Genomic DNA, 14,352 nt, shown 5'->3' on the forward strand with positions numbered 1-14,352 from the left:
GGTCGCGAATGGAATGGGACATGCTGGCACGCATGTGTATCCAATGTGGGAGGGCAATGTTGTCTTAGGGGGGCTGCCTGGTCCTGTGATCGTGCCTGTTATGGAGGATGTATGGGCTGAGATATGACTAGATGACATCAGGAGTTTCCGAGCGTAAGCAGGGAGAGGCATGTTTGACGGTAGATGAAGAGTGTCAGAAAGTAAGAGGTGGAGAAGGAAGGGATATGTTCCGAGAGGGATGAGGAGTGTCAGAGAGTAAGTGGGAAGTCGGGAGGGATGACGGAGTGATCAGATAATCCCAGTGTGTTAGAGAGGCGGTGAGGGGACGAGGGAAGGTTCTGTTTAGAGAGTGATTAGGGGTATCAGAGGGTATGTGGCAGGTGGGTGGGAGTCGGATGGGAGAGGTGAAGAGCATCGGAGAGTGAGTGGGGGAGAGGTGGCAAGGGGGACGGATGTGGTTAGAGAGAGTTAAGTGTCAGATAGTACTGTAAGCGAGAAAGGGGAGGAGAGGGAGGGGCCTGGGTGCATCCACACACAGTAGCCGCAGCAGGAAGTCTTCCCGTGCAGGCATCCGAGAGAGAGAGAGAGAGAGAGAGAGAGAGCGCGCGAGGGAGCCGGCGTGCCATCCCCGGAGGAGCGGGCAGCGCCAGCAGCATTCCTAGGCGGGCAGAAGGGGCACGGGCACTGCAGGCTCCTCGCCGGGCGCTGGCACACCCGAAACTGCCCCGAGTGCCTTGAACTTGCGCCCCGAACCTGGATATCGCCTGACCTGCCCCCCTGTGGCGGAGACCGACTCCCCTCTGAGGGGGCGGCGGCGCTCCCGTCTTATCACCCTTCCTCTCTTTCATCCCCGCTATCTCGTTCTAGCCTTTTCTCTCTCCCGCCCTCTCTGTTCATCCCTGACTCTGTCGCTCCCTCTCTCTTCATCTTTCACTCGCTTGTTTTTGTTTGTAGTCCTTTCCCTTTGCTAGGCTTATTTCTCCCGCTTTCCACTTGTATTCGTGCTGCCTTGCTCTGGTGTCCCCTCCCTCCAACCCCCCACTATCTCCCCCTCTTCTTGTTCCCTCCTCTGGGACTTTCTCGCCTTCGCATCCATCCTCCCCCGTTGAGTTTTTCGGACCCTTTATCTCCCCCACTCCCTACCTCTCAGTTTACTCCCGGCCTTTCTTTATTTCTTCTCCCCTTCCAGTCTCTTGCGGGCTTGAACTTTCCATGTCTCTGTATTTTCGACTCTTTATTCTTCTCTTACTAGACCCCCTCTCTTCCTCTTTCACCCAAACGATATTCTCCAATTCTCCCTCTTTCAGTCTTACTTTATCCCACCCCCTTCCACCCTCCGCCATTTAGTTCTCTTCATTTCTGCCTCTTTTGAACGCCCCCTCCTTCTTGGCGGTGTGTTTTTGGGGAAAGTGAGCGTCTCGAGGGTCAGTGTCGGGAGTCCCCTAGGGTGGCCTGCCTTAAGCCCCGCACAGCCCCTCACCGCCCCCCCAATTTCCCCCCACGACAAGTCAATTCGAGGGAAGCCGGGGAGACTCCAGAACTAACAGGACGATGTTGCCCTGACCCTCCAACCGTCCCTCACCACCCTCGGTGCCCGCTCCTCACTCGGATCCTCTTTCTTCCGGAGCCGTGCCCTGCGGGTTTCGTGCCCTTGTGCAGACTTCCACCCTGCTCAGCTCTGGAGCGGTAAGTGGGGTTTTGTGGGGCAGGTGTGTGTGTGTGGGTGGGGGGTAGGGGGGAGGGGTTGGTCAGATTCACTTGAACCGCGCAACATGGGCAGGCGTACTGATACTGACTGGCAGGGCAACAACCCTCCGAACTATCCCTTCTATTCTATACCCCATCTAGTAGGGCAACTTCAAATCGCATTCCACCCAGAAGTGCAGTTCTGATGTCTTACTGTGCCCAATGGAAGCATGCAGTTCAGGTGGTACGGGCCTATGAGCAGCCCAGGCCATGCAGAGTGCGGCTCTAGGTAGAATGCAATGATGCAGCTGCCGGTCTAATACGAGTCGGCTCTAGTAGAGTTCCGAGTATCAGTGCAGTTCTGACAGCATTCAATGAAAACGTCCAGTTCCATTAGCATGCGATGTAGAAGTGCAATTCTAATAGCATTCCATGTGCACATGCAGCTCTATTAGCATGCGATGTAGAAGTGCAGTTCTAATAGCATTCCATGTGCACATGCAGTTCTATTAGCATGCGATGTAGAAGTGCATTTCTAATAGCATTCCATGTGCACATGCAGCTCTATTAGCATGCGATGTAGAAGTGCAGTTCTAATAGCATTCCATGTGCACATGCAGTTCTATTAGCATGCGATGTAGAAGTGCATTTCTAATAGCATTCCATGTGCATATGCAGTTCTGCATTCCATGTGAATATGCAGTTCTATTAGCATGCGATGTAGAAGTGCATTTCTAATAGCATTCCATGTGCATATGCAGTTCTGCATTCCATGTGCATATGCAGTTCTATTAGCATGCGATGTAGAAGTGCATATGCAGTTCTGCATTCCATGTGCATATGCAGTTCTATTAGCATGCGATGTAGAAGTGCATTTCTAATAGCATTCCATGTGCACATGCAGTTCTATTAGCATGCGATGTAGAAGTGCATTTCTAATAGCATTCCATGTGCATATGCAGTTCTGCATTCCATGTGAATATGCAGTTCTATTAGCATGCGATGTAGAAGTGCATTTCTAATAGCATTCCATGTGCATATGCAGTTCTGCATTCCATGTGCATATGCAGTTCTATTAGCATGCGATGTAGAAGTGCATATGCAGTTCTGCATTCCATGTGCATATGCAGTTCTATTAGCATGTGATGTAGAAGTGCATTTCTAATAGCATTCCATGTGCATATGCAGTTCTATTAGCATGTGATGTAGAAATGCAGTCAAGTGCAGTTCTAATAGCATTCCATGTCCATATGCAGTTCGAGTAGCATGCGATGTAGACGTGCAGTTCTAATAGCATTCCATGTACATATGCAGTTCTATTTGCATTCTGTGTCGACGTTCAGTTCTAATAGCACTGCACGTGCATGCATAGTTCTAATAACATGTAGAAGTGCAGTTCCATGTACATTTGCAGTTCAAATAGCATTCCATGCACATATGCAGTTCTATTAGCATGTGATGTAGAAGTGCAGTTCTAATAGCATTCCATGTGCATATGCAGTTCGATTAGCATGTGATGTAGACGTGCCGTTCTAATAGCATTCCATGTACATATGCAGTTCTATGTGCATTCTGTGTCGACGTTCAGTTTTAATAGCACTGCACGTGCATGCATAGTTCTAATAACATGTAGAAGTGCAGTTCTGATAGCATTCCACGTACATTTGCAGTTCCATTTGAAGTATGTGTCGACGTTCAGTTCTAATAGCATTTCACGTACATGCATAGTTCTAATAAAATGTAGAAGTGCAGTTCTAATAGCACTGCACGTGCATGCATAGTTCTAATAACATGTAGAAGTGCAGTTCCATGTACATATGCAGTTCAAATAGCATTCCATGCACATATGCAGTTCAATTAGCATCCGATGTGGAAGTGCAGTTCTAATAGCGTTCCATGTACATATGCAGTTCTATTAGCATGTGATGTAGAAGTGCAGTTCTAATAGCATTCCATGTACATATGCAGTTCGATTAGCATATGATGTAGACGTGCCGTTCTAATAGCATTCCATGTACATATGCAGTTCTATGTGCATTCTGTGTCGACGTTCAGTTTTAATAGCACTGCACGTGCATGCATAGTTCTAATAACATGTAGACGTGTATTTCTAATAGCATTCCACGTACATTTGCAGTTCCATTTGAAGTATGTGTCGACGTTCAGTTCTAATAGCATTTCACGTACATGCATAGTTCTAATAAAATGTAGAAGTGCAGTTCTAATAGCATATCATGTAACTATGCAGTTCCATTAGCATGCTATGTAGAAGTGCAGTTCTAATAGCTTTCCATGTACCATGCACATACACAGTTCTATTAGCATTTTTGCAGAAGTGCAGTCCTAATAGAATTCCATGTACACATGAAAGTCTATTCCCATTCTCTGTAGAAGTGCAGATCTAGTAGAATTGAATGTGCACGCACAGTAATAATAGCATTCGGTTTAAAAGTACAATTCGGTGTACAGCTGCAGTTCTGATGAGGTTCCATTTGAAAGGCCAGTTGTAATTGCATTCCATGGAGAAGTGCAGTTCCACAGAATTCCACAATGAAATGCATCCCCACTATCTTTCAGAGAAGGGGAGTTTTGCTGACTCCCTCTGTAACCACCAAGTTTCAATTGGCTTCTATGCATTGCACACGCGTCGTTTTGCAAGTGTTCAATGTACACACCAAGTACTTGTAGCGTCAAAGGCAGAAATGTATTATTTTTAACTGTGTAATGTTCACGCACCTCCCTCCCCATCTCCATCCAGACCCCACATCTGATTAATACTTCTGCTGTTTCTAAGGCATCCTGCTTCCAGACACAAGTGCTTATGTATAGAACTTCCTGTCAAAGGTCTCATTCTCTTCCAAATAAAAAAATACAAAGCAGAATTATTTGAAATAGAAATCTAGTTCAATTCTAATATCACCCAGAATGAGGAACATTTCAGATGCCAAGCCATGCACAAGTGCAATTGTCCAGAAGCGGCATTCTTAGAGCATTCCTTACAGAAGTGCAGACTCCTTAGCATTCCATGCAGACTTGCATTTCTATAGTGCGTCTTTATAGGATTGCAATGCCAACATTAGTCTTCGTGGCAATGATATTCTAAAACATATATATTTGAAGTACAGCTGAAGTATAATTACATCTTTGGGTGCATTTGTAATAGAATTCCAGATAGAAGCATTTAATGTAAACGTGATGTATTCCATGTAGAGACAAAGTTCTAAAAGCATTCAATGTAGAAGTGAAGTTGTAATCGCCCACCGTGTGGAGACACAGTCCAAAAAGCATTTAATGTATAACTGCTGAACCCATATGCATGCAACTTACATTGGCCGAACCCTTACCCTCACCAGTGAATAAGTTAGAGCACAAAGTTTGTCAAGTGTTGGCAATAAAAAGGCAGTAGGATTTTATTGTGCAGAGATGGTTATGGGAATAAACAATAATCACATATCATAATAATATCATACTTTTGGGCACCGGATCCTGAGTTTGCCGGCTGACCGTGTTCCCCCGAAAGTATCTCTTATTGGCAACCCCTGGAGGCTAGGTTTGCTGAAATTTCTCTAAAGAAATGTTCCATGCCCTGGTTTGATAGGTGTGTGCCGTCTTTGAGAAAAAGGTCTGGGTCACCAAAAGTAATGGGCGGGTGTTTTATGAAGCCCAGGCCTCTTGCTATACTGAATTTCTCTAGCCCCCTGTTCAGTTTCCTTCTGGAAATGTCTATTGATTTGTAACAGATAGCCCCCTGCCATTTCTTTCTGGGTAGGATGGCCGAGAAGTATATTTCTGTGTCCCTCCAGTTGTGTAAAATGCCAGCTAAGGAGGAGCAAATTTCCTCAAATATTTTTGTCCTTCCTGTGGTCACCAGGTCGTTGCCCCCTAGGTGTACTATCAGGAATTCTGGCAGGTCTCTGTTTGCGAACAGCTCTGCTAGCGTATCGTGGATGTCGGTCCAAAGGAGGCCTCTGTATCCCCACCAGGAAGCAATGGTTTTCCTAAAAGATGGGCCCTCTTTGGTTTCTTCTGCCCATCGACCTGTCCTGAAGACTAATGAGTGACTATCGATGCTGATCAGAGTGGGGTCTTCCCCAGTCTGTTGTTTCTGGAGGGGTGGAGAGAAAGGGGGGTATATTAGCTGTGGTCTGATGTATCTTTTGTAGCAGTCTGACTTCCAGCCCCCTATGTTTTTCAGCTGTTGTGGTGCCAGACCCCCTTGCCATGCTGAGGTGGCAGCCCCGATTCTAAAGGAGTGGGTGCCAAACTCCTTCGGATCCCATCCCGCTTTGCTGATTGCTTTCATCAGCTCCCCTTTAAATTGGTAGCGGCTTAGTGCAGAGGCATCCTTGTGGATTAAACCCCCACCCCCACTCTGGGCCTTTGTGCGTAATAAAGGTTGGTGATGCACACCGGGCAGTTTGTTGCATCATCAATGCAGCAAATGTTGATGGTTCTTTTGGCTCCCGTTTTGGACTGTTGGATGTCTATGCTGATGCTGTCCTGTCTGACCCTGGCCTCCATAATGCCTAACCCATTGTTGGCTTTGGTGCTGGAGGCGATGAGTTCTCCTACCCGGAAGGCCCCGAAGTAAGCCAGAAAAAATGCTGTTTTAAATAGCATGGTCCCATACGGATGCCAGCAGATGGCCTCCAGCTGGTCTGCTATTTTTACTAGCTTGTTGAAATCTAGGGAGCGGCGGGTGTCTACCTGAGGTCCCTCTGTTCTGCCCGAGCCTTTCATGGTGTAGGAGATCAGGACGTTCTGGGTGGGGTCTGAGTCTCCCCGTATTTTTGAAAAATATGAAATTGCTACTAGGTGTCTTTTTGCCCAATCTCTCTTAAAGCCCTGTACATGCGCCCATTTTAAAAATATTTCTATGTCCTTAATCGTTATTAATTCTACATGGTTTAAACCTGTGGCTTTAAACACTGTTTGTAAGCACTTACTGTACTAAGCTGCGGTGGTGCTTGCCAGTGCTTTCTCTGCCATCTCTATTAGGAATCCCGGGCCAGGGTTCGTGCTCTCTGTGGGCAGCGTGTTGTTGGCACCCATTTTTGAGGTGCCTGGTTCTTGTTGGGCATCCCGGCCTGGGCTCTCTGGCGCTGGCGTTGATGCCATTTTTCTTAGTTTCCCATTATTGACCAGCATTCCACTGGTATTGCAATCATCTGTTCCCGGGCTGTTCCCGGGCGTGTGGTGCTAGCTCACGTAATCTTGGCCACTGAAAGCGACATTATTATCTGCTCCAGAGATGTGCTTTGCTTTGACCACAATGTTTTCTTGTTGAGTGACTGCTGTAATGGCTCATAGGACTTTCAGCACTAAATGGCATTTGGTAGATTTTCTGTTTGTGGAGCCTACTACAGCCATGTTGTCACACCAGACCAAGAGTTCTGTGTTAGCTAGCTGTCTGCCCCAGGTGTGTAAGGTTAGCCAAATAGGAAATATTTCTAGGAGGGTGATGTCTTTTGTCCACCCTGCAGATTGCCATGATTTGGGCCAGTGTCCTTCCACCCATTCTGAGTCTAGTATGGCTCCAAAGCCCCTGCTCCCGGCTGCATCAGTGAAGAGGACCCTTTTTGTCCATGTATTCAATGGCGTGCACCAAAGTGAGGTCCCGTTGAAGTTTCTGAGGAAATTCCCCCAAATGTCCAGATCTTGTTTCACCTCTTTGCCTAGCCGGATGTGTAGGTGGGGTTTGGTGTATGATTTGATTTTTAGTTCTAGACTTCTGGAGAATACCTTCCCCTGGGGGATGATTCTGGCTGCAAAGTTGAGACTTCCCGCCAGTTGCTGGATTTCTTTTACTGTACCCTTGTCTTTTGTTGTTAGGCCTTGTATGTTTTCCAGGAGTTCTGCTATCTTAGTTTTTGGGATTCTCCATAAGCCCCCTGTAGAATCTATCTCAATACCCAGAAAGATTATGTTGGTGGCTGGTTTGGTCGGCTTCTCTGTTGCCAGGGGGATGCCCCAATGTGCGGCCATCCTTTCTAACTTGGCCAGGGCTCTACTGCATTCTTCGGACTTTGCTGTCCCATTACCAGTCATCGAGGAAGTGTACTACTTTGGCCCTGGTTTCTGTTTTTGGAATGCCCATTGGAAAAAAGAGCTGAACTACTCAAATAGGGCGCAGGATACTGCGCATCCCATGGCGAGGCATCTTTCGACATAGAATTTGTTTTTGATAGTAAACCCTAGCCATTACTGAGAGTCTGGGTGGACTGGCAGTAGTCTGAAGGCAGATTCAATGTCTAGTTTGGCCATCAGGGCGTTCCTACCACATTCCTGTATGAGTCTTACTGCCTCTTGGAAGTGTGTGTAGGATACCGCAGATTCAGTGTGCGGGATGCCGTTGTTCAGTGATTGGCCTTTAGAGTAGGACAAATGATGGATTAGCCTCATTTTCTCATGTTCTGTTTTGGGGACCAATCCTAGCGGGGAGATTATGTAATCTGTGAAAGGCATGGAGTCCCAGGGGCCTGCAATCCTGCCTAGTAGCAATTCCTTCTCAATTTTGCTCTCCACCATTTCCGAGTTGTACCTGGCTGACTTCAGGTTTTTTGGGATTTTCTGTGTCCCTGTTCCCTTGAAAGGGATGATGAAACCTTTGGTGAAACCTTGCAGGATTGCCTTGCTGGTTTCTTTGTCTGGGTAATTCATAAATGCATCTCTAAAATTGTTTGGATTGATGGGGGTTGTACCTGGTTCTAAAAGTGGGGTTGGCAGGGCGGGGTTGATGCTAAACCTTTGCTTTTTTGGCTGGAAGTCTGGTGCAATTGCTTGCAGCATGATCGCCGTTGCAGTTTGTGCACATGTGTTTGTACCAGCATTCCTTCCCCCAGGTGCACAGATTTTTTCAAAAATTCCTGCATGGGATGTTGGCTTTGGGGGAGTGATTTTTGTTCTGCCTGTGGCCATTAGACTTAGCCGCCCATGGCTGGTTCTTCCGAATGGGCTGCTCCCCCTTTTTGTGTTTTTCATTTTTTGAAACTCTGGGGCCCTGTGAATTTTTGTTATTTTTGGGTGTTGCTTGGGTGGCCTCTTCCTCTGATGGAGGCTCGACGTTTAGCATGTATAAGTCATTCTGTACCTCATCCCATTCTATGGCTGGCCTCTCTGACATGCTCCGCCTGAATCTAATATCATATGCTAGCCAGGTTTTACCCTTTTGAGCGGTTTTTACTTCTCTAATTTTTTCCATGTATGCCCATAGTTTTTTGCCATTCTCGGGAAATTTTTCTTCATATATAGTTGCCAGGATGGCGAAGGATTGCAACCAGTTGTCCCAATTCTGATCTACCTGGGCGTTTCTGGCTATGGCTTTCTCCTCTATCATTTTGGGATCCCTAAAAGCATCTCTCCCTTTTTGTTGGGCTTTTATAAGTGAAAAGATTTTGATAAACTCTTTTGCCTATATAGCTTCTTTGATTGCAATGTCAATGTTCCATGCCAGGCATCCTGTGTATATATTCAGGATTTCTGTCTGGAAGGATTTCAGCTTTTGGTCTAATTGGGCACTGCTGATCATTACCATGTCTGATGGGCTGTTGCTGTTTCCCCCTGTTTACCCTGGTGTGTTTGCATTGGGGGTTGCCCATGCTTTTAGTGCACCTGTCGGATCTGGTGTTGCCGCTGTTGGTGCAAGTGGACCTATGGCGGCTGCTGTCGGCGGTGCTGTTATTTTGTGGGGCAGAGGTGTTGCTGGGGTGGTGGTGTTGGCGTTGTTGCTATTGTTGCGGGTGGTGGGGTGTTTACAATGATGTCGGGTTCTAGTGGTATGGTGGGGCTTGTGGGCTCGGTCCTGCCTCGTGGGAGTAGTTGTTTACCCCTAATTTTGAGCAATAATTGTTGCATTTCACTTATGTTTCCCATAATTTTGACAGTTTTTTGTTTTTGTTACCTTTTCCCATGCCCTCTTTCGATTTCCTTTTCTTTGGTGGTGGTGGGTCAGCCTACTTGCTGGGTGGCATGGGCACCCCTTCTTTTGGTAGGCCATATATGTTTTCTCTGACCCAGGTCCAGCCATAATGTTCAGCTGCCTCAATTGCTGCCAACAAGTGAGGTGATTTGTGTTTCTTTGGCGGGATTGTGGGTTCCTGCGGTTTTCGTTTGGGGGTCATTATTTTTTGCTTGAAATAAAGTAGCAAGGTCGCCGCGGTGCCGGGTTTCGTTCTTCCACACTTCACTCCGGGGCTCACTGCAGCTTCCCGACTCCTTGGTCCTCAAAACTTCCCGCTCTGTTGTTCAGGGCGCATCTGGGTCTCCTTAATAGCTGCAGGGGAGTCGTTTATTCTTCTTCCCCGCCACGGCCTAAAGCACGGATGCCGGGGACTTCAGATGAACAGAACAATGTTCATTAAAGAAGAGCGACACCGCGTGTATGGCGAACACGAATTTGAGCAAATACACGATGCTGAGTGCACAGCAAACGTGAGAGGCTACAGAGTTAGAAAGGGGGAAGGAAGCAAGAAGCAAAGAGTGGAGGAGGCTGAATGAACAGCGAACCTCCTGTTTGTTTGGGTCCCCATTCAGGGTCCACAAACAGATTGTGTTTTCTTAGAGCTTGCTGCTCTTATTTATAAGACCCAGGGGAGCCCTGGGTCTTTGATGTGTGTAGTGGGGGCTGTAGTCCAGCCCCCAGGCCAGTGTAGCTGACTGTCTGGCCCCCTGAGGAGGGTCAGGTCTTTCAACCTGTCCCCTGCCTGACTGTTGGTTCTCCTAGGTGCTTAGCACCTTGTTGCTTCATGGAAGGGTGAGATGATTGTTCACACCTCACCCTTCCCGTGCTTTGTGTGGCAGAGACTCTGTGTCTCTGGGCCTCATTACACGGTAGACGGTAACCATGGTGCTGTTAGCGCCATGGTTGCCGCCGGTATTTTACTGTGTCCGCCTTGGTGGATGGCGGAATTACCGCCCTACTCCAAGGTGAGCGGGGGCAGTAATTCCCCATTCACCAAGGCACTTCCCCATTCCCATTTTTGCCCCCATAGGGCTCAATGGGAATGGGGAAGGAGGGAATTATGGTACCGCAAATTGCAGTACCGTAATTAGCACCAAGGTCCCTTTGCGGGCCCATTCCTTAACAGCTGGTAAAACCAGCCGTTAAGGTCGGGTCCCGCAAAGGGACCTCGTAGTAAGGCGGTAAAGGTTTACCGGTACCGGTGCCCTTACCGGTACCAGTAAACCCTTACTGCCTACCGTGTAATGAGGCCCTCTGTGTCCGTGGGGGAGAGGAGCAGGTTTGGGGGTGGGGGCTGCCCCTCTCCCTGGCCTGCCGGATGGTAACAGCATTGCCCAGAATTAAAGTGAAGCTCTACTAGCCTTCTATGTAGAGACACAGTCCAAAAAGCATTTCATCTAGAAGTGACGTTCAAATAGCCTTACATCTAGAGACAGTTTTAAAAGCATTTAATGTGGAAGTGAAGTTGTAATAGCCCTCCATGTAGAGACACAGTCTAAAGGGCATTTAATGTAGAAGTGAAGTTCTACTAGCCTTCTATGCAGTGACACAATCCTAGACGCATTTAATGCAGAAGAGAATTGAAGTTCTAATAGCCTCCCATGAAAGGGACACAGTCCTAACAGTATTTAATGTAGAAGTGAAGTAAAGTTCTAATAGCTTTCCATGTAGAGACCCAGTCCTAGAAGCATTTAATGTATAAGTAAAGTGAAGTTCTAATAGCCTTCCATGTAGAGACAAAGTCCTTAAAGCATTTAATGTAGAAGTAAAGTTCTACTAGCCTTCTATGCAGAGACACAATCCTAGACGCATTTAATGCAGAAGAGAATTGAAGTTCTAATAGCCTCCCATGAAAGGGACACAGTCCTAAAAGTATTTAATGTAGAAATGAAGTAAAGTTCTAATAACCTTCCATTAAGAGACACAGTCCTAGAAGCATTTAATGTAGAAGTGAAGTAAAGTTCTAATAGCCTTCCATGTAGAGACACAGTCCTAGAAGCATTAAATGTATAAGTAAAGTGAAGTTCTAATAGCCTTCTATGTAGAGACAAAGTCTTTAAAGCATTTAATGTAGAAGTGAAGCAAAGTTGTAATAGTCTTCCATGTAGAGCCACAATCCTGATAGCATTTCACATAGAAGTGAAGTTCGAAAAACCATTCCCTGCTGAAGTGCACTTTTATTATCATAACATGTAGCCCGGCCATCCTATTATTATTCTGCTGACAGTATTATTATTTGTGAACAAATCGCGGTTAGGCCTTCAAAGGAGCTTATTAGCCTTGAACACATTTTTACTGGAGTTACACTTTAAAGTAAATGTTATTAAAAGTAAGATTTTAAGATTTAAACCAAAGTATTAAAAAAAGTTTACATTTTACTCAGTTTCTTAATGGCAGGAAACTTGAGGAGGTGGATCACTTTAAATACCTTTTATAATTAATGCTCAAAACCATTCAGGGCCTCTACATTTAGAACATCTGCTCAAGTAGCGTTGGCGCAGCTCCACTTACTTGATAAGCACTTCGGTCAGTTTAAAATTGCTCCATTGTTTCTGTACTATCAACAAAAAATACTGCCTAAAATGATCAATGGAGCAGAAATACTGTTCGAAACGCCAGATTGGTCAAAAATGGAAGCACTTATGTGGAGGAAAACATTGTGTCTACAGCAGTGTGTTCCAATAGGTATAACTAATCACAAATTGGGCTAACATTCTAAGCAGGCTTGAATTAACTGGAACTTATTATTACAACTGTTCAGTAAAGTATCAGAACCTCCTCCAGATAACCTATTTATTAAACTGCATTTGAAGTTGTTAAGAAATAAGTGCCATGTTTTACAGCCTTGGGGTAAGACTTGTGATGCCATCTTGTTGAATAATTCATCTACACGAGAAGAATTGCTGTCTTAACCTCAGAAAGTGAAAAAAAAAGATTCTGGAAGGAGGTTGGATAGCTAATAGAGCATCAATTGTACATTATCATTTGTTTTATCAAACTATTTTAGAGATTAAACCATATAGATTTATTCTGTTATATTTACTTAAATATCTCTCACATTAATTTAGGCCTGATCTTTTAAAGCTAAAATGTAGCCTGCTGCCTACACGTGACATTTTAGGAGCAAGAGATAATATCCCAAGGATTTGGTATCTATGTCGGTATTGTTCACGAGAGATTCCAACATCTTCGGAATTTCTGTGGACCTTTTACTCTCTGGTGAAAGGATTTTTTTAAATGTAGATTTGTGTATCACAGTGATACTTTGCTTACGAACGCATTTTGCTATCGTATTTTAAGAGTTGGGGAAATCTCCCTAACATTGCTGTTTGAGCCTTTTTAAAAACGCTTTTAAATTTATAGTAGTGATATCTTGCTGTTACTGCTTTTGTAATTGTTTTAATAGGTTTTAGTTCTACAGTTAGGAAATTTGCATAGCTCTACTTATGTGTAGGCATTCTGATTGCGTGAAACGTTTAGTTGTAAACTGTAGCACACAATAAATAAATAAATAAAGTAGTCCATGCACACAGCTATTAGCAGCATATAAGGACTCCGAGGCCATCTGTTCTGCCCAGTCCCACATTGAAAACTCTTGCGTTGCACTCTCCTTCCAGTGGTGGCAGGTGCAAAGAAAAAATAGGCAATCAAGTTTTCTGCGCAGTTCCTAATATCATTTCGCGTCTCATTGGCACTGGAGTTCCCATGCTGGCGTTGCAACCTCGAAACGGAGTGCCGGTTTGGGGGTACACTTCAGCTGCTCTTCGGGATCGCTGGTGAGAATCCCATTTATGACCCCAGCAGTAAGGCATGACTGGCACGGGTTGTGCCCTTTTGTTCTGCACCAGGAAAAAGCGCAGACAACCCATGGAAATCAATTGTGCAACACTGGCTGCCATTTCTGTGGCGAAGGCCATATCTATGGATCTCCCTAGGTTTGCATTATGCCCATAGGGAAGGTCACTGGAACCCGGGCAGGCCCTGGGTATTTCCCCGCCATTGGGTTCATGAGTAGTCTTTGCCTGCCCTTTGCCATGGTAGTTGGGTGAATCCCAGGTCTGTTGCGGGCATGCAGAGAGAGGTTTCAGAATCTTAGGGACAAGATTGGCTGGGCTCTTCCAACCAAGCCCAGTGCCATGATCGGGATTGGTTGGATAGGGTCTAGCTTCTGCTTTTAACTTTTTGTCCAATTCACAGTTTTTTTTTTAATTGTATTTACTGTGCGGAGGCACTACTAAAAAAAAAGAATTGTGCACGTGTGTGGGTGTTTGTCCACAGAATCAAACATGGCGGTGCTCTACTTTGAGGGGGGTTGAACACAGACCATTCCAGATGCAGCGCATTCACACCTTACACACAAAGGGATGTGCCCACATAAGAACTCACTCCACAGCTCCCTTTTAACCTGGACATGCAAGGTTCATCTGACAGACACAAAGCAAACGGCAGCCACCTCCCCTCCAGTCTGCTTCGCAAATAGCTGTATGCCAGCAGTCATGCTTCAAGGCCCTTCTGCTGGAAAGCATTACCGCACGTGGATGGCACATAGACTGGCTGAAGTTAGTAGACTCTCCTGCCCCCCGCCCCCCTCCACTCATGTGGGCCGAACGAGTCTATGCAGAGCCTAATTTTTGACCACACACTCGATAGTTATGCATGGACGGGTGGCACGCGCAGTTCTTCCACCAGGGGGAGACAATGTGCAT

General features: G+C 45.9%; 1 protein-coding gene across 2 annotated transcripts in view; it reads left to right on the forward strand.

The window, feature by feature from the left end:
• Positions 1 to 223: 223 nt before the first annotated feature.
• The window catches only part of LOC138569477 (chemokine-like protein TAFA-1), a 495,533-nt gene continuing 481,404 nt past the window's right edge, over positions 224 to 14,352 (forward strand). Inside the window, exon 1 of one of the 2 annotated variants that reach the window (XM_069647477.1) lies at positions 224 to 255. In XM_069647477.1, coding sequence (XP_069503578.1) covers positions 239 to 255 — 17 coding nt within the window. In that variant the 5' untranslated portion in view covers positions 224 to 238. Of the gene's footprint in view, positions 256 to 343; positions 1,687 to 14,352 lie in introns of those variants that run through there. The other variant, XM_069647478.1, reaches the window with a different exon arrangement.

The sequence above is a fragment of the Ambystoma mexicanum genome, chromosome 2q, assembly GCF_040938575.1.
Source record: "Ambystoma mexicanum isolate Mex_15411 chromosome 2q, UKY_AmexF1_1, whole genome shotgun sequence".
Classification (NCBI taxonomy): Eukaryota; Metazoa; Chordata; class Amphibia; order Caudata; family Ambystomatidae; genus Ambystoma; species Ambystoma mexicanum.